The 20,987-nt window shown below is 40.6% G+C and overlaps 1 protein-coding gene and 1 long non-coding RNA gene across 5 annotated transcripts in view; both read right to left on the bottom strand.

Moving 5' to 3' along the window:
• LOC110143670 (uncharacterized) overlaps positions 1 to 8,969 on the bottom strand; it is a 244,884-nt gene extending 235,915 nt beyond the window's left edge. Inside the window, exon 1 of the long non-coding RNA XR_011486969.1 lies at positions 8,885 to 8,969. This is a non-coding gene — a long non-coding RNA (uncharacterized lncRNA). The remainder of the gene's footprint in view (positions 1 to 8,884) is intronic.
• Positions 8,970 to 9,225: 256 nt separating this feature from the next.
• Positions 9,226 to 16,741, bottom strand: PTTG1 (PTTG1 regulator of sister chromatid separation, securin). 4 transcript variants are annotated; one of them, XM_020903338.2, is made up of 6 exons: positions 16,653 to 16,741; positions 16,079 to 16,179; positions 14,964 to 15,148; positions 13,381 to 13,474; positions 10,098 to 10,256; positions 9,226 to 9,375 (listed from the first exon to the last, which is right to left on the bottom strand). In XM_020903338.2, the coding sequence occupies exons 2-6, from the start codon at positions 16,167 to 16,169 to the stop codon at positions 9,296 to 9,298; spliced, it is 609 nt and encodes a 202-aa protein (XP_020758997.1). In that variant the 5' UTR covers positions 16,170 to 16,179; positions 16,653 to 16,741; the 3' UTR covers positions 9,226 to 9,295. The 4 variants fall into 4 exon arrangements, with proteins under 4 accessions (XP_020758997.1, XP_020759000.1, XP_020758998.1 ...); XM_020903341.2 differs by having other exon boundaries at positions 14,964 to 15,145; XM_020903339.2 differs by having other exon boundaries at positions 16,590 to 16,677.
• Positions 16,742 to 20,987: the final 4,246 nt, after the last annotated feature.

Here is a 20,987-nt window from a genome sequence, read left to right as displayed (position 1 = left end):
CTTTAGAAGCCTCATTTCCTCATTTGTAATACAAAGATTCACTTTATAAAGATACATGGGAAAACCATAGTAAGAAAGTTGTACCTCAGTACTAAGGGGAAATTAACCCTAGTCCTGTCTGAGTGAGTGAGTGAAGTAGCTCAGGCGTGTCCAACTCTTTGCGACCCCGTGGACTGTAGCCTACCAAGCTCCTCCCTCTATGGGATTCTCCAGGCAAGAATACTGGAGTGGGTTGCCATTTCCTTCTCCAGAGGATCTTCCTGTCCCAGGGATCGAACCCAGGTCTCCCGCATTGCAGGCAGACACTTTAACCACTGAGCCACCAGGGAAGAACAGAGTCCTGTCTAAAACACCTTAAAAGCAAAATTCAAATGAATCAAACTGTTTCCAAGTATTAATAGCTTGTTTATATCCTAGAACAAAGTTTAAGAATGTTTCTAGAAATGTAAAAGTACTCTGTTTAAAAAAAAAAAAGTAAAATTCACATCTGATACCTAATTAAAAATTGTCAAAGCAGTAGGAAAACATGAACTGTAAAGAGGGGGAAAACAAGCAAAAAAATCAATTGAAATCAACCCAGAGTTGACATTGATGTCAGAATGAGCAGACAAGAACATTAAAACAGATTATAACTGCATTCTGTATTTTTAAAACATTGATTAGAGACACAGAAGATATAAAAAAAAAGACTAATCAAATTTCTAGAGGTGAAAACTACAGTGTCTGAAGTTAAATGATACCATAACATTTGCTGAGTGGGAAAACTTGTTCTGGGTGCCACCTGGAGAATGGTTTTAGGGAAAATAATATTAAAATAGGAATAAGAAGCTGTTAGAACATCCCAGGTGAGAAAAGATGGTGGTCTGAATAGGAATGACAAGCACTGGAAGAAGCAGGCCTTTGTGAAACATTTAACAGAAGGAATTGGCACGATGAGGTAGAGTGCACAGGTGTGTGAGGTAAGGAAGCTGAAGGTGACTATGTGAAATGTAAGATGATGGGAAGTGAGCAGCTTCTCCACTTGAGGTGAGGTCAGGGAGCATCAGCTGTGCCTTACATGGAATCAGCAATGGGTAATGGAAATGCAATTCAAGAGGTATGTAAGTCACTCAGTTGTGTCTGACTCTTTGCAACCCCATGGACTATACAGTCCATGGAATTCTCCAGGCCAGGATACTGGAGTGGGTAGCCTATTCCTTCTCCAGGGGATCTTCCCGACCCAGGGATCAAACCCAGGTCTCCTGCATTGCAGGCGGATTCTTTACCAGCTGAGCCACAGGGGAAGCCCTCAGGAGGTGTGCCTGCACACTTCAGTCGTGTCTGACTCCATGTGACACTGTGGACTTCAGTCTGCCAGGCTCCTCTGTCCATGGGATTCTACAGGCAAGAATACTGGAGTTGGCTTGCTGTGCCCTCTGACAGAGGATCTTCCCAACCCAGGGATTGAGCCAGCATCTCTTATGTCTCCTGCATTGGTAGGTGGGTTCTTTACGAGTGCCACCTGCGAAGCCCAACTCAGGAGGTATCTGCCATGAAACCAGGTGATGCCTCCTGCAGGGGCCACACCAGGAGCAGGAACAGTGAGCTCAAAAGCTGAAAGATAGGTACAGCTGGCTTCATGGGAGAGGGAGGACAGAAAAGGGGGACACTGGAAGGTCAGGTAGGACCCAGATCAGGCAGAGCTTACAGGGCCAGGGAGACAAATTCAGATGTTACCTGAGGTAGGATGGGAATCTACTTAGATTACAATCTAAGCAGTGGACTGACAATTAGATTGGCCTTTTCAACTGTCACTCTGGTCGATGGCTTGAATGGACTGGAAGGGGCATGAACAGAAGCAGAATGACCAGTTTGAGGACTTTGATCATCATGAGAGATAACAGCTTGCATTGGAAGGGTGGGAAAGAAGGGAGTAAACTAAAACTAGAAATGTATACTAGAAGCAGAACCATCATGTTTGGTTTGAGGTGAGTAAATGCCATTTATGGAAGTAGAGAAGGCTAGCAAAGGGCAGATTTGGGAGAGGAGAACCAAGAGTTCTAATTTATATATATTAGATGAGATCTCAAGTAAGCAACTATAGACAGGGGTCTCAGAGTTCAGGGGAAAGAAGTAGGCTAGAGACACAAACACAGCACAGAGGTGGGATTCCAAACTGCAGCAGTAGATAAGATCACAAGGAGAAGGTTTGTAGTGAGAAAAGAGGCCAACACTGAGCCCTTACAATATGACATTTAAGAAAGATATGGAGAAAAGGAAGGATTTTTTAGAGGTGCAGTTGAGACTTAAGAATTTGCAAGAATTAAATAAATAAAATGCAGAGGAAGATGATAACTGAAGAGGGGAGGTGACCCAGAGCACACGTGGAGACACTGGCCTATGACAGCAGGAAGGGCACCTCTTTTGCAAGATTCAGGCAGCTTATAGAATAAATGACTGTTGGTGGGAGCCTTCCTCTGCTACAGGGAGGTATACTGCCTGAGAGGCAGGGGTGCTTGGGAGAAAGGTAAAAGTTTAGAGAGTAGAGAAGGTACGAATAATCCACAAGGACCTACTATATAGTACAGGGAACTCTATTCAATACACTGCAATAACCTGTATGGGAAAAGAATAGATAGATGTATAAATAAATCACTTTACTATATACCTGAAACTAACATAATATTGTAAACCAACTATACTCCAATATAAAATAATAAAATTTTAAATAAAATTGTTTGCCACTTTAAAAAAAAAGAGAGGAAGTATGAAAACAGTTGACTCAAAGGAGGAGGATAAGTATGAGTGTAAAACTTGTCAGGCCATGTTGCATAGGGTCAGCTCCCAAAGTTAGTTGATCCTGAATCCTTAGGGATGCTAACTGGCTACAGAAGATGATTTTCTCCAGGAATGCTCCTCAGTTCTCAAAGACACTAACATACCACAGTACTGCATCCAATCCCTAGTCTCTTTTGAGGCTGTCCCAGAATCAGCTGCCCAATCTCCAACTTAAGTCACAAACTGGGTGGTCAGACATCCTACAACCTTCAGAGCAGGTCAAGGCAAGGTTAAAACCTGACGCTCCCAACTCCACAATGAGCTCAGTGGGTAATCAACAATAGGAAGGCAATCTCTCAAACCTCCAGGCCCTCAAGGTTCCAGAAGGGCATTTTCTTTCTTTCAATGGTATAATGCTATTAATACACAAATTTTCATAAATTTAGACTATGCTAATCTCCCAAATGTGCGCACGCACACACACACACATAAGATAATCCTAGTAAGAGATGAACACATAGCTTTACAGATATTTTCATACTTGCTCTGGAAGTAGGGAGACCAATTTGGACTCTCTTGCAGATCATGATGATGATGAAGAAATGATCTTGAGATGACAGTGGAAACAAGACTAAGGATTCAGGAGGAATCAAGGAATTGGAACTGCAAGGATGAAAAATGATAGGAAGAAAGCACAAGAAAGAGTCAAAAATGTACAAGGAAACCCCTCATACAAGAGTCCTCAGGTGTTTTTACAAGGATGTTTGCTGTTGCATAGTTTATAATTAGAAAATATGATAGTTATACAATGGAAAATATGTTCATTAAAAAGGATAAAATAAATCTACATATGTAGACATGGATATATGTAGACATGGAAAGACATACAATGTTCTTGGATTGGAAGAATCATTACTGTCAAAATGACAATAGTACTCAAGGCAATCTATGGATTCAATACAATCCCTATCAAATTACTACTGATGGTGTTTTTCACAGAACTAGACCAAAAAATCTTAGAATTTTTATGAAGACACAAAAGACTTAATAGCCAAAGTAACTTTTAGAAAGGAAAACAGAACTGGAAGAATCAGGCTCCCTGAATTCAGACTATACTACAAAACAACAGTCATCAAAACAGTATGGTATCGGCACAAAAACAGCTATAGATCAGCAGAACAGGATAGAAAACCCAGAAATAAACCCACGCTCCTATGGTCACCTAGTCTATGACAAAGAAGGTAAGAGTATACATTGGAAAATGGCCCTGGGAAAATTGGAAAACTACAAGTAAAAAAATGAAATTAAAATAGCCTTTAATACCATACACAATTACTCAAAATGGATTAAAGACCTAAATATAAGACCAGATACTATAAAACTCTTTTAGAAAAAAACATATGCAGAATACTCCCTGACATAAATCACAGCAATTTCTTTTTTGATTCATCTATTAGAGTAATGGAAATAAAAACAAAAATAAACAAATAGGATGTAATTAAGCTCAAAAGCTTTTGCATAGCAAAGCAAACCATAAACAAAAAAAAAGACCTACAGAATGGCAGAAAATACTCGCAAAAACTGGGACAAAGGATTAATCTCCAAAATTTACTAACAGCTCATGCAGATATTTAAAAAAAAAAAAATCCAATCAAAAACTGGGCAGACCTAAATAGATAAATCTCAAAAAAAAAAAAAAAAATACAGATGGACAAGAAGCACATGAAAAGATGCCCAACATCACTAATTATTAGAGAAATGCAAATCAAAACTACCATACCTCACCTCACACTGGTCAGTAAGGTCATGATCAAAAAGTCTACAAATAACAAATGCTGAAAAGGGTGTAGAGAAAAAGGAACCCTCCAACACTGTTAGTAGGAAAGTAAATTGGTACAGCTACTATAGAGAACAGAATGAAGTTTCCTGAAGAAACTAAAAATAGAGGTACCATATGATCCATCAATCCCACCTCTGGGCATATATGCAGAGAAAAACATGGTTCAGAAGGATTCATGCACTCCAATATTCACTGCGGCACTGTTTACAATAGGCAAGACATAGAAGCAACCTAAATGTCCCATCAACAAATGAATTGATAAAGAAGATGTAATACATACACACAATGGAATATTACTCAGCCATTAAAAAAGATGAAATAATGCCATTTGCAGCAGCAAGAATGAACTTGGAGATTATCATACTAAGTGAAGAATGTCAGAGAAAGAGAAATATATGATTTTACTTATACATGGAATCTAAAATATATATATATACAAATAAACTTATTTATAAAACAGAAAGACTCACAGTCTTAGAGAACTTAGGTTACCAGAGGGGAAAGTGAAGAGAAGGAATAGATTGGGAGTTTAGGACATGTATACACTGATATATTTAAAACAGATAACAAGGACTTACTGTATAGTACAGGGAACTCTGTAATAACCTAAATGGGAAAAGAACTTGGAAAAGAATACATGTATATGCACAACTGAATCACTTTGCTATACACCTGAAAGTAACAACATTGTTAATCATCTGTACACCAATATAAAATAAAAATTTTATAGTGCACCTTGGAAATACTATACATGGTTTCTATGAGAGCAAAAGAACTTGTAAGAACTCAAGATGGTATATACAAAAGAGCATTTCTCATTATGGGATCCCTGGAATACTGCAGAACTGTTTCTGCATTTCAAAGGGAAAACATTAGTGAAATTTATATTTGCAGCTACAAGAAAAAATTAAATGCATCAATAGTTCAGAAGGATGATACTCAAAGTGTATATTGATACAGAGGCAGCACAACTAACCAGCCCATATATACTCTTTTCAGTAAGTGGATTTTGCTACATATCTTGTCAAAATTTCAAATTTTTCTGTAATGATATTTTTTGGTTTTATATACAGTTGAGGCATATGTATAACAGTCTAAGATATATGTATATTCATTGCTTTAAATAGTTTGCTATGATTTTGCAGAAAAATACTATTAAATAAATGATAACCGAAAAACAAAAGAAAAACTTTCCATGGCACCCAACACCCCCATGCCAAACGCAAAACCCCTTGCACAGTTCAAATAGCCATATGGTCCCTGCTTCACTCTCCTTTGTTTGCAACCACTCTGTTTGCTCAAACCTAAAGCCAGAAAAATACAAAGGCAGTTTTCATTTAACAAGCTGTGTTCACTTGCTTCCTGCCATTTGCAAAAGCTTGTTTCCTCTGCTCAGAACTCTCTTCCATCAAGGCTCCATCCACATGTACTTCCCCAGGAAGCCTTCTCTAGACTGGGCTGGGGAGTGTTCCCCAAGTTCTGGTCCTCCCCACCCCAGTGCATTATCCTGTATCACAATGGCATTTGATACCTCTCTCCCCAAGGAGGCCAGGCATCTGAGTGCAGGGGCAACATTGTTATTTAACCACGGTAGGCTTAGTTCCTAGCACATTGGGCCTAAAGTGATAAATGATTAAATTATTGGAAAGAACAAAGTCAAATTAGGATTTCTATCATAGTACTAACCCTTTGGGGACTTGGTGTAGGGACTAACCTTCCTATACAGGTTAGATCAGAATTAGTCTAATAGAGAATACTAAAAATATATTTTTTAAAATTTCTAACTGCGTTCCTATTGAAGGTTAATTGGAATTTAAAACCTGAAAAAATGCCAATGCAAAAATAAGTTAGGTATGGATGAACCTTCCTTAAGTAAGATCATGCTTAAATGCAATGTAGGGCAACGGTATGATTCAAAGAAATAAACCTTAATTCTACATTTAGGACAGATCATATTTCCAAACAAGCCTTCTCATAAGCTTTCTCTTAATGAAGCCAAACAACGTAAACTGCTACAAACAGAAATAATACCCACAAAAAGAGAATTATCTATGTTAAAGAAGCATCTGTTTAAAATTCTCAGAGTCAACAAACATTAAGAACTTGAGTTCTTATAAACAGTGAAGAGAAGATCATTTGTGCTCAGGTCTGACCAAGGACCTGATAAAGAACTGACCAGTCACCTTGCTCCCAGATCTGTTTTTCCTCCACCACAACAAACCACTTTCCAAAGTTTCTAAATGTACTCTAGGGTATGAAAGCCACTCAGATTAGGGTTAGCTTTTCAAACTGGCCTGATTATACCTGAGGATGTGAGGTCTAATCCTCTTAAAGTCAAGTGCCAATTTGTCTTATTCTCTTTCAAAAATCTTTCTACTGATTTCAGAAATTCAGACTGATTCAGTAACATTTAAAGGGTCAAAGTTTTGAAGTCAGGACCAGTGACTGTGTGTGTTCCTATCATTTCATGCCTAGTATCTTGTAGATTCCTCTAATAATAATGGGAAAGGGCTCACATTCTAACTTGACTATAGATGCTACAGACATTTCAGGAGAAAGATTTCCTGTATAGGTTAGTATTAAGCAAGGATCAAATTCAGTTGACTGTCTGGCTAGGCAAGTTAAGTGAGTTAAATAGGCTGGGTCACAGAAGAGACAGAATAAGAGGAATACTTCAATTCTCCCTTCAAGCCATCTCACACAGGGTCTAAAGGACAGAAAACCCACACTCCACCCAAAAGGCAGCCAGCACTCTATCACCACTCGACCAAGTGCTGGAAACAAGGGCCTACTATTTAACAGGTCTGTCTTTCAAAGAGAATCTCTAAATCCAAATATATGTGAAACCTAATTTAAAATAGTGGCAACAATTTTTTAAAATCATCATCAGCCCTCTCTACCCAATAAGAAAAAAAATCCAGAGGCAACCATTAGCAATCTGATATTTTGATTCCGGTATCAGTTATGGAATCAAAATACCAGGTTCTATCATTTTCTAGCACTTCATAGCTTCGATACATGAAGCTTCTAAACTTCAATGTCCTCATCTGAAAAACAGGATCATGAACGTGAAACGTAACGCTTATTAAAGACTTAAAAACAATTCCCAACACAGAGTTATCAACTAAATATAGTTTCCTATAGGTAAAGAGTGGATCTCACTACCAGTAAATTATCTGCTATGGTCTTCAAAGAACCCAATTGAAGAGCTCAAAAGGGCAGAATTCTCAGGAGATTTAGAGCCTTTCAAATTTTGACCACTGAATACAGGGTATTGAAGTCATTAGAAACTAGATAGAAACAGCAATAAAGAATTCCTAGCAATAGACACTTAATGAGCTGGAAGTGGCTCTTCTAATTAAGAGGTCTAATAACTGTCACCAGTTAATGGCCACAAAAAGTGAGTAAAGTGTACATGGAGAGGTATGTGTTTCAGGAAAAACAGCGGCAGCTTTTAAAGCAAGCTTTTAAATCAGAGGGTTTTAGGGTAAGTTTTTCAGCTTAAACTTCTCATCACATTATAGACTCTTATCTGTTAAACAGGTCTACTAGTTTTCAGTTTTTATTACTAAAATACAAGTTGGTGTGCCCTACGCCCAGGGGGGCCAAACAATACCAAAACACTGGAGTATGGTACCGAGAAAGGTTCACTGAGGGCCACGCAAGGAGGTGGTTGGCTCATGCCTCAAAACACCCAAACTCCCCAAAAGCCTGCAGCAAAGCCCTTTTCTAGGAAAGCTGAGGGAGGAGAATGGTTAATTGCTGTGAACTTCTTGTGTCAGATCCTTTGTTCTTGAAGTCAGGTCATGGTCAGGTAAATGTTACATTAAACAAAAGTTATTCCCTGTTCTGACAAGAAAGGACCAGGTCCCAGGTACAACTTTCACCCTCCGAGGTCTGGGTTCTGGCTGAGAGGAGGCAGAGCTTAGTTTGTGGCTCCCTCAGGGCCAGGTCCCAAGACCCCCGGTCATCACTGAGGGAGCCAGGCACCCAGGACTCAGCTGGCCCTCACGCTCCTCAGGCCACCCGTATGGCAGGAATAGGTCCCAAAAATTGTGACCCAGACTGACGGCCGCTGCCATTCGGTCACAGAGACAGGGATAGGGGAGAGGTTCATCACCTCCTCAAGGTCTGGGCCGGGCCAGTGGCCAGCCTTGGTGAAGGCTCTGGAGCCCTGCAGGACACAGACAACTCCTAGCCGGTTCCCTGGGCCCCTCGGCTCACTCACAGGGCTGAGGGTGGGTGAGCTGGAGGCCCCCAGAGAAAAGGCCAGGATCTTTCTCTTACCTCACTCTCCACCTGACAACCACCACTTCTGCCACTAACAGTCGCTCATTGGCAGTTGGTTGCCTGGGGGATGGGCCCACTGCAGCACCAATCAATGGCTGAGCAGACCACTAACGGTCACTCACTGACAGTTGGTCGCTTGGGGGAGGGGCCCACCAACAGTACATACCAATGGCTGAGCAGGACCACTAATAAGTCTCATGGTCACCATTGCCTGGACAGGGTGCAAGGCTATGGCAGCAGGCACCAACAGCAACAGCGGGCTAAGGGCCGTGCAGCCTGTAGCCTGCTACATTTTAAGCAAATTCTAAACAATACCAACCACAATATTAGGAAGAGTCTGTTAAACAAAGAATCGCTTTATTAATACAAACTACTAATACATACCCAAACTATAAAGTGCTAAGAAATTTAAATATCTAAGTCACAGCAAACAGGTGGCAATTCAACATCCAGAGTGGACAGAATGCTTGAGGGAGACTGCAACAGATCTAGAAAACAGGAATTTCTTATTCAGTATCTGCAAATCCACATGTCCATCAACACACACATTAGTTTCACTTTAATCATGAACTCGAACTCTTATTTTTCCCTTTGTCTCATGAATTACCCCCTGCCCCACCTACATACACATACACCTTCTCACTTATTTCTTGAAATGTGGCTATGGTCCCAGAATTAACCTTCATTATGAAATAAATCATAGAAGTACCCCAAATTCTATCATTCTTAGAGACCCAAGTAACTGCCAACAATTATCACTAGTGTAATCTGGCAAATAGTGTAAGTTATTCCATCAGATATAATAGAAAACATGCTGATAATGGCTTTTGACCACCAGTCTGAACCAAGACGTAAAACCTCCTGCTATTGTGTGGGTCTTATCCTACATGAGCTTTGGATTAATTTGGAACTCTCATTTCAAGCAAGTTTATTTTACATCAATTTTTAATATAAAAAGTTATATACTAAATTTCACCTTGTTTTGCTTGTATGTAAGACTGTCCAGATTCCAGAATGACTTAATTTTATTAGGCATTTGCAACTAAAAAACAGTACCAGTTGAGAATAGTTTTCATTATCCTGAAACCTTATCCCTTCAGTCTCAAGTATAGAAATTACTAGCCTTCTGCACAACCCTATCCTCACAGTAATGGAAATGTTATGACACAGATTGTTTACAGCCCTTCTAGAAGGGCACTTGTTCACTTACTAGACTCCCACAGCGGAGGAGGCATCTTCAGAGGCGAAGGGGGGCCCACATATAACAGCTGCTCAAGCTCCCTCTCCTCATCAAGGATCGTGAGAGGCACTCCAGTCAAGGGGAGGTGTGCGATCTGGTGCTCCTCAGGCAGGTCAAAACTCTCAAAATCTGCCACAGAAAGCACTCTGTCAGGGCAGCAGTTCTCAGGGTGGTGAGTGGCACCCTGCCAGTCTAAGACCCTTTCATGGGGCCCAGGAGATCAAACTGTTTTCATAATAACACTAACACCTTTTCCCACTGTGCTGATATCTGGTGGTCCAAAAGCAACGGAGGATAAAACTTCTGTGCCTTAGCACAAATCAAGGCAGTGGCAATAAATTATATTTAGTATATTTCTCACTACCCTTCACTGGTATTAAAAAAAAATGCCTGTTTCACATATCACTTTACCATATGCAATAAAAAAATATTAATTTTATGAGCTCTCAACCCTTGAAAACATTTTTTTTTAGTATCCTGTATAAGTTGTGAAGTATGCCATTCAACAGTTCTATCATATACTGAAGTACCGTGGTGTTTTCCAAGAAAAACAATATGTGCAATTATTTGATCTGCAAGCTAAACTACAGGTGTTACTTCTGGACACCGTTTACTATAAAGAACTAAAAAACAAACTCTGGTAATTCGGACTTGGATATGTGTTGCACATTTTCTCCAAGCAACGAAAGTCTACCAGTTCAAGAGAAGCAGTATTTGTTTTCAATGATAAAATCCAAAGTTTCAAGGGGAAAAAAAAACCCCAAAATTTCAGAAAATTTATCTGCAATTATTAGCTTGACAGCTTCCTAGTACTGAAGACTTTTCTGATGAGGTCAGTGGTGAGCATTAATGAGTGTGCTTTTGACATGCATAAAGAAATATTTCAACTTGTGGATGACCTACATTTCCCAGCAAACCAGTATTTCTCAATGATCAATGGTGATAAATGCAGAATAAAAGATACATTCAAAGTGCAAAACAGACCAATGGATTTAAGTGTCAGAGAATAATACAACACTTACTGAAATGGTTTCAGATTCTACATTGCAACTATGCATACAGAAGCAGCCACAAGTTGAATTTTAGTGTAATAGCAAAGAAAACTATCTATACTTATCTGAAAAGACTTAAAATGCTTCTCTTTTCCTAACCATGGCTGCAAAAGGCCAGATTTTCTTCATATACGTCAACCAAAAACAGATTCCAACAGACGGAATGTACAATCCCATGTGAATCTAGCTGTTTTATGTTAAGCCAGATTAAGCAAATTTTCAAAAACATAAAACCACGCCACTCTTCTCATTAAATTTTGTTATGTACGTTAATGTAATGGGTTTCTTGTATTTTAACAAATTAACACTTTTTAACTTCTCAATTTTAACTTAAAATATAGGATATATAAACAACACGCAAAAGTTCTTTGGGGTCTTCACTACTTTTTAAGAGTGTAAAAGTCCTAAAACAAATTTAAGAAACAGTATATGTGACTACTTAATTTAAACCACTGAATTGTTAAAAAAAAAAAGAAAAAGGCAAAAGACCCCAGAGGAAATAAGTCTGCAACACACAGGGTTAATTACCTTTATCCAGAGAGTTCTTTACACACACAGACACGAAGTGTAAGAAAGTCACAAAAAATCAAGAGAAAACAAAGATACAAACAGAAAATTTTAAACTATAAATGACCAATAGTCAAATATGCCCAGGCACATTCACATACCACAATTTTAAATAATAAAATATCAGTTATCGTTCTGATAATTTTAAAACATTTGCAGTTAGAGAACAAGGGGAAAGCAGCCATCCTCATCCACTGAAAGTGGTTTCAATAACTTATGCTATTTTGGAAGGTAGTTTAGCAATATCTCTTTCCCCCCAACACAGCTATTGTACATAGTCCTCTTTCCTGGCCAATATGCTTAAAGTGTGAAAGTGTTAGTCGCTCAGTCGTGTCCAACTCTTTGCAACCTCATGGACTGTGGCCTACCAGGTTCCTCCATTCATGCGGGCATTCTTCAGGCAAGAATACTGAGTGGGTTTCCATGCCTTTCTCCAGGGAATCTTCCCAACCCAGGATTGAACCCAGGTTGCCCACATTGCAGGCAGATTCTTTACCATTTGAGTTACCTGGGAAGCCCTCAATATGCATAAATCTACCTCATTTTCCTGAATGGTAATGATGAGATGCACCACATTTTATCAAAACTTAATCACACAGCTTTGAGACCCAGTAATTCTTCTTGGCATTTACTCTCTAAGTATACTCACACACTCTCAACAATAATGGCAGAATTGTTTTGTAATATATATAAAAGCCAGAAACAGCCCAGATGTATACTAGTGGAATAAGTAGATGCTCTTTGGATCAAAAGGCAAAAAGCCCAGCTCAGAAATCTCAAAGACCCTGTGTGATTTGACCAACCCCTTCACCAGTGTCCTCCTTCACCCTGCTTTTCAGTTTTCCAGAACCTCTCCAGTCCTTCTTTCTGCCTCAACATCTTTTGTCTGTTACAGTGGGGGTGCCCAGCCCTACCCCTTCTCCACACAACTATCTCCTTACATCCTTCAAGCCTCCACTGGGTGTCACTTTCTGAGAAACACTTCCCGCTCCTCCAGGCTAGGTTTAGTCCCCACTAACAAGCCCTGTTTTTCTCCTTGGCTCACACTCAAAGTGAAAGGATTTGTTCAGTGTCTGACCTTCCCTCCAAATCTTGGGCTTCCTCAGGGTGAGGCCTGCCTTGTTAACCACTACATCCTAAGCCAATAGCGCCTGGCATACAGTCTACTCTCCTCAATGTGAGTACATTAAAGCTTGAATAAAGCCGATTCTATAATAGAAAATATTTCAGATACATGTAGGAGGTTGAAGACGTCTAAAAGCACATGTTCTCACTGGCTATGTGGATTTTCCAGGCTTGTTTTTTAATGTTCAACTTGACATCAAGTTCACTTTCTAAGAGTGGGCATGCTAGGAAGGCTGTCTGCTAACACTGAACAAGTAATCCCCCCCACTTGGTTTTAGCTTTTGAGGACAAGAATTATGTTCTCCCATCTTTGCTCTGATTCCTCTTCTGACTTAAGATAATGCCTTAAAAATAAATCCACAAGTTATTTGTCCAAAGCACCCCAGATTCAGACAGCCTTGTTATAGTTTTAGATCACATGTCATATTCAGAGCCATATCAAGTTACAGTTGAATTGGATACTAAGAAAAACTGAAAGTTAAAGCATTTGGACAATACCAAAAGATTACCTAATGGATCGAATGGAAAGAATTTTTCTATTTCTGGATAGGTGTCATCTGAGGCAGGAACTGAACTTTTTGCCTTAACAGTCTTCTCAGTAATCTAAAAGAAACCCAAGAAAACATCCATTAATAAGAGTGGAAGCCTTGTCAACTGATTAGTACAAAAGATTGGAGAGATTCTTCAAGACATGGGATTACTTCACCACATTTTAAATTTGTCTTCAATTTCTAAGAAACCATAATCCCTCGTTCTCAAAATCGCACACAAATACAATTCAGCAATCAATTCTAGTATCATGGCTCAAAAGGCTGAAATACAAGTATTATCACCTGTTAGCATAAATTATCAAAATGCAGAGCAGAGTCTGTTTTTAGTTGATAAGTCGTGTTCAACTCTTTTACAATCCCATGGACTATGTAGCCCACCAAGTTTCTTTGTCTGTTAAGATTTCCCATGCAAAAAATACTGGAGTGGGTTGCCATTTCCTTGTCCAAGGGATCTTCTCCACCCAGAGATCGAACCTGAGTCTCCTGCATTGCAGGCGGATTCTTTACTACTGAGTCACCAGGGAAGCCCCAGAGTAGAGTTAATTCAGAGCTAATTGACTCAATCGCCCAAACTAACCTAATAGAAAAGAAAAAGGGCGTAAATCACCCAGAATAGAAACTAATCTTGGAAGCCATTTTTGGCTTTTGGAAATGTGATTTTCCATCTGTGTTACCTAAATTATTGGGTTAATATTAAAAACCAATTTGTGTTCCTCAAATACACACACTGAGTAAGAGATAGTCAAAGACAGTCAAGGACTTTAGAGGTCGGCCGTGGATAATTCTCTAGTCTGGAACTGGTAGGCAGTCCGTGATGGTGGTGGGCCAAGATGGAAGCTTGTAGAGTCTTGATTTATTATTACATAACATGTGCATGCCTAGAGGAAATTACTAGGACAAGGCTTCCCACGTTTCAGTTCTGTCACGTTCTCATCATTTTTGCTATATCCTTGCAATACCTACACTTAGCATTTCTCTTACTCAACTCAGTTTTTTTTTTAAAAAAGACACCTTTATCCTAAAACCACATGTAACAGTTTGACATCAAATATACTAGTTGTTTTTTTCCTAATACACACTCAAACAATTACTGAAAGGCAGTGCTAATTCACATGCTAAAGTTATCTTTCACAGCCAAGTCCTCTCAGTCTGGGATGCACTGACCTAGAGTTTGTAAACACATGTACAAAGGTCAACATGCTACCAAGTTATAACCTACAAAGCTAGTGCTTGCTCTGAAAGGAGGGGAAGAGGATGGCAGCACCTGAGCTGTTATATTAGCATCAAGACCTCTTGCAAAGTACCGTCCCTCACAGTACTCAGTCTAAGACACTTGTTAAAAACAGGTGAGGCAAAAATATTAACAGCTGCTCCTGCGATCTCAAGGTACAGAGGAAGTCCATGACTGTATGATGATTCTCTTCTGTTAATCTACTTTGCTAGTCTCTATTTCCTTCCATTCACAGAGGAGGTCAGGTAAGATGCTAGTAATCATTTTAAGAGTCAAAGTGCTGAAGTCTTTAATTATAGCCAACACTTACCTTTTTGGTCGAGAAAGTTGTCTGTTTCTGTTTGAGCGGTCCATTTGTCTTAACTGATTTTTCTGTAGCTCTGTTGACAGTTCCCAAAGCCTTTCTGGCAGTTTTTGGTAAAGCTGGTGGAGCATCAAATATTTTGCCAACACGTGGTGTTGAAACCTGAGATCTCCCATCTAAAGCTTTGACTGCTAAAGAAAAAGTCATACTGTAAGATCATTCCAGCAGTAAACACCTGTGCAACTTGAAAGCTGACTGTGCCTATAAACTTGGCCTAATTCTCACAGCCAAACTTAACCCCCATTTTTGACAGTGGCATGGTCCTATGCCTAACAGCACTTCAGTTCACTACTCTCTTAAATAATCTCTTTAAGATACTGAACATGAGGGCTTCTCTGGTTTCTCAGTAGTAAAGAATCTGCCTGCCAACACAGGAGACAGGGGTATGATCCCTGACCCAGGAACACCGACATGCCACAAAGCAACTAAGTCCGTGTGCCACAAATATTGAGCCTGTGCTCTGGAGCCATATCTACTGAGACCATGTGTCTCAACTGCTGAAGTCAGCATCCCCTAGAACCCATGCTCTGCAACAATGCAGCTACGGCAATGAGAAGCCTGGGCAACACAAATAGAAAGTATCCCCCACTCATTGCACCTAGAGAAAAGGCCAGGCAGCAACAAAGACCCAGCACATCCAAAAATAAATAATTTAAAAAAAAAAAAAGATATTGAACATGAAGAGACCCATAAGTACTTGGCAGTAAGAGTATTGGGTAAACTCGACTCCAACTGGGCTTCCCAGGTGGCGCTCCTGGTAAAGAACCCGCCTGGCAATACAGGAGATTTAAGAGACTCCGGTTTAATCCCTGGGTCATAAAGATTCCCTGGAGAAGGGCATGGCGACCCACACCGGTATTCTTGCCTGGAGGACTCCATGGACAGAAGAGCCTGGCCGGCTACATAGTCCATAGGGCCGCAAAAAGTCGGAGACGACTGAAGCGGCTTAACACGCACGACTCCAACTGCCCACAAAGTATATTTGGGCCTCCCCCAGCTCCAAGCCACACCCACCACTGATTCACAATACCTGTGTACCTGATAGCCGCCTGTATACTTACAAGGTACAGACCCCAGCTTCAGCCCTTCCTTAGGAGCCACATGGATGCCTGGTTCTCCATTTTCCTTATCAACATAGATCAGAGTAGCCATTCTGGATCAACTAGAGGTGTGAAACGCTCATTAAACCTTGGGAGTTAGGAAGATGAAAGAAGCTCAAGTGTAGCACTGACCCAACTTTCTACCCTGGGGACGTCTACGCAAAAACAAGAGCTAAGCAAGGGTAGAAGCCGGATCTTGAGCCAACAAGCATGTAATCCAGTTCTTAAATCTTGACGCCTACGTCAGGGGCCCTAAATTCCTGAAAAGCTGGCGGTCTGGGACCAGCACAGGCCCTGGTACTCATTGAAACCAAACTGCCGTGGGTCGCACACGCAGCTCAAGACCGTGGCTCGAGCCGGGTGAGCGCGTCTGACGTTCCAGGGAAGTCCCAGCCCCCAAACCCCAGGCCCCGGCTCCCAGACACCCGGACCCCGGTTCCCAGGCCCCAGAGCCCCCACACATAAAGCCTACTCCCGCTTCCTACGCCGCTGGACCGTGCCCGCCCAACCACTCGGTACCGCTCGGTTCACCCACGTTCGGAGTAACAGCCAAACTCTCGCAAGACACGGCTCCAGCGGCCGCGCCAGACTCCGCGTTTAAACCACAACTTACGTTCCTATTGGTTCATCCATCCAGGAGGCGGGACAGGGGCGGGGCGGAGGCTCCGGAAGAACCAATGGGAGGAACCTACGCTCCCTGGGCTCCGCCCTGAAAACTTTTCCCCGCAAGTTCGTCGTTTGTTCTCCGGGAGGAAAAAAAAATCAAACCCGCTCACAACTTGGTCGAGGATGTCTATTAATGGTTGTTTTTTAATTTCCCCCCCCCCACCAGAGAGATAGAGAAGAATAAATACGGTCTTTAATTCCAAAAAAGTTATTATTAATGTTATAACAAGATACAGAGTTGGCTTTTGCAATTTTCTGGGGTTTTTTTCTCCTGAGACACTTTGGTGTGTCCAAATTCAAAGTGAAAGTCGTTCAGTCATGTCCGACTCTTTGCGACCCCATGGACAGTACAGTCCATGGAATTCTCCAGGCTAGGATAGCCTTTCCCTTCTCCAGGAGACATTCCCAAACCAGGGATCGAAACCAAGATCTCCCTCATTTTGAATTGATTCCTTTATCTTGTTTAATATATTTCCATTTACCATAGAAGGGCTTCCCTTGTGGCTCAGCTGGTAAAGAATCCGCCTGCAATGCAAGAGACCTGGGTTCCGTCCCTGGGTTGGGAAGATCCCCTGGAGGACGGAAAGGCTACCCACTCCAGTATCCTAGCCTGGAGAACCCGTATCAGATCTAGAGAATATTAGCAGAGCAAAATAGAAAATTAAGAAGAAATGAAAGTACAGATAGATAAAATGGCAAGTTTGTGTCATTCCGTTGTGCTTGTAATTAATAATGGAGTGATTCTGAAACTAATACAATATTTTAAGTCAATTAGACTTCAATTTTTTTTTAAGTGCACTGATTTTTTCATAATTGCAAGACTATCATCAGTATTTCAGGTTAGGATGCTGTCTCCATTATACAGATTCTGTTGTTCAGTTGCTCAGTCGTGTCTGACTCTGCAACCCTAGGAACAAAACGATCTAATGAGTACACAATTCTGAACTTAAAATTCTATCAGTTAATAAGGACTTTGTTTTTGGCTGCACTGCGCAGCATGCAGTATCTTAGTTCCCCAACCAGGGATGGAACCTGTGCCCTTTGCAGTGTAAAAGCAGAGTCTTATCCACTGGACTGCAAGGCAAGTACCAATATACTTACTTTAAACCTTTAACATCTCAACAATATATTCATCAAAGCTGGTGGGAAAGGAGAGAAGGGTAAACAAGAGAAAAACAACAGAGGAATTATAAAGACATACAAAATTAATTCCAATTTCCAAGACATGTGGAGAAATTTTGCTTTAAAAAGTTGGTGAACTTTTCCTTTCTATGGTGAGGTGAAGTGAAAGTCTTTCAGTCCTGTCTGACTCTCTGCAACTCCATGAATAGTCCATGAAATTCTCCAGGCCAGAATACTGGAGTGGGTAGCCTTTCCCTTCTCCAGGAGATCTTCCCAACCCAGGGATTGAGCCCAGGTGTCCCGCATTGCAGGCGGACTCTTTACCAGCTGAGCCACAAGGGAAGCCCTTCTATGGTAAATGGAAATATATTAAACAAGATAAAGGAATCAATTCAAAAGACCAAGGATGATCTGTGCCATCCAAACTACTCCCAACAGGTCACCAGATACTTTTTAACTTAGCAGGTAAGTTGGGAGGGAGGAGTTAAGCCTACATTACTCTTTCACAAAAGCCTTAGCACTACCTGGCATAGATATAGTTCGAAATATATGCCAGTTCATTGTCCCTTCTTCCCTGGCATTTCAGGGCCAAAACATTGAATGACTCATTCATTCAATAAATATTTATTAAGTGTTAGTCACTGTGCTAGACATCAAAAAGAAAAGAGGGGGAGAAAGTGCATATGTTTTTTACTCTTTCCATATCCTCTGTCTTTTATCCCTAGTTTATTAGTTCAGTTCAGTCACTCAGTCGTGTCCAACCCTTTGCGACCCCATGGACTGCAGTATGCCAGGTTTCCCTGTCTATCACCAACGCCCAGAGCTTGCTCAGACTCATCTCCATTGAGTCAGTGATGCCATCCAACCATCTCTGTCAAACACTTCTCCTCCTGCCTTCAACCTTTCCCAGCATCAGGATCTTTTCCAGTGAGTCAGTTCTTCGAATCAGGTGGCCAAATACTGGAGCTTCAGCTTCAGCATCAGTCTTTCCAATGAATATTCAGGACTGATTTCCTTTAGGATGGACTGGTTTGATCTCCTTGCTGTCCAAGGGACTCTCAAGAGTTTCTCAACACCACAGTTCAAAAGCATCAGTTCTTCAGCACTCAGCTTTGTTTATGGTCCAACTCTCACATCCATACATGACTACTGGAAAAACCATAGCTTTGACTAGACAGACCTTTGTAACCCTCCTATTATTTCCTCCCTATATCTCTTTCTAAGTGCCTCAGCTCTGAATTACATCATTAGCACACAAAAATATTCATATTGAAACCAAGTCTGGACAACACTGTCAAAAAAATTCAGTCAAGTAAATTTGAAGATCTAAGTGGTTTTATTAAATGACTCAAGAATCAGACAGCCTCCCACCTAGCAATCAGAAGGGTGCTCCAAGGGGTTGTACAAACAGAAGTTTTTAGAGGAAAAAGGGTGGGGCATGGGAGCTATTAGTAAAATAAAAGAAAGGATTATTTATAGGCCAGAACCTCCTTGGAGGGGAGAAAAGAAGGAACAGCCAGGTTTTCACAGCTAATTGCCTCTTCTTCCACTGAAAGGCAGGGTGGGGGTGAGGAGATAATGAAAAGGGGCCATGTGCCAGATTACTTCTTCAGTACTGACCAGGAAATTCCCAACTGGTTGATTGGATTACATTTCTGGTGATTGTATTTTGAAGTTGTGATTAGGTTAGTTATTAAACATAAATTTTGTATCAAGGGCTTTAGCACAAGTGAAGCCATTTTGGGCCTGTGGCTTTTCTCTTTAACAGCACCTACAGCTTCCAAGTGGGAATTTTTTACCTCCTGAGGTTTTTGGATGTAAAGTTTCTATCTCCCTAGGTTAAGTCTCCCCTCCTACAACAGGAAGCACTGTTTCCCAAGGTAACTGTAAAATGCCACAACCAATTCTTCTGTTTTCTTACTAATGATGCCCCAAACTCACTTTGCTATGCCGTGGACTGTTACTGGAGATATCCAATTGCTAAACTACCCTCAGCTCACAACCACACCAAGGTCCTAATTGATCCCAGTTTATCAAACAGCCTGATCCCTGCTTCCTCAGACCCTCCTCAGAATACTGCAGGAGGGAATCTGAACCTTACAAAAAGTTCTTCCCTCTTGTCCAGCACATTCCATAATTCCACTGGGAGATGTGTTCCCTGACTTGTGCCTGGTAGTTTTAACTAAACGAACCTTAACACTTTCAAACAAATTTCAGGAATTGTATTAAAGAGATAAAAATTAAGTGTGAGTGACTGATAGACTACTCACTTTCAGACTATTTTCTGACAACTGCCATTCCTTCAACTTTTGCCCTGTAAAATCAAAATGAATATTTACATTCCTATGCTCTATGCACTAAAATTTCTTAATAAGAGTATGATGAGATTCTTTTAGAGGCAAGGATGTCATTTTGACATCTGAAAGGAGCACATATTGTTTTGAAAAATAAAATGTTACTAGAACAGATAGGATTTAAAGGGGAGAGGAGGGAAACTGTACTCCAAAATTATTATTTTCCAGTATTTTATTTCATATTCTTCTTTAAAGGAAGGTTGAGCTATCTATGACATTGTTTTTCCACAATGGAAATCGTTTTACAGTATTTTTTTCCTAATGGTAAAATACAGTATCAACATCAGGGGTGAGGTGTCACAATTGCTGAATTGCCCTATGTCTTCAAAGCACCTAGTACACCCTTCATAGCGGCTTTCTAGAACTGTAAATTACTTAAATAATTCAGTCTTTCTCACTCTATATAATGTAAATTCGAGGAGAGGAAGACAATTTTGTTTTTACCTTGTCCCTAGCGTGTTACACTACCTGGCTACTAATACTGATTTTAACTGTTTTAACTTCACGCACCTCGTAGCGCTCTAGCGATACTTACGCTATTGTCTGCTCTCCGTATGAAATTTGTTTTGTTTTATTTTACGTTGTAATACTCGTCGAGTCTAAGAGTTGAAAACTACGGAGCAGAAAAGCACCTCCTCAAACCTAACCCATTCTACTGACCTAGAGCTAAAGGAACAGCTCGAGATCTCGCGAGACCAGTTTCGCTTGGGCACCCCCGCCCCCACCCT

Source organism: Odocoileus virginianus, chromosome 3, assembly GCF_023699985.2.
Source record: "Odocoileus virginianus isolate 20LAN1187 ecotype Illinois chromosome 3, Ovbor_1.2, whole genome shotgun sequence".
Lineage (NCBI taxonomy): Eukaryota > Metazoa > Chordata > Mammalia > Artiodactyla > Cervidae > Odocoileus > Odocoileus virginianus.
Note: the sequence above shows the minus strand (reverse complement) of the source record. Positions and strands in the feature narration are given on the sequence as shown.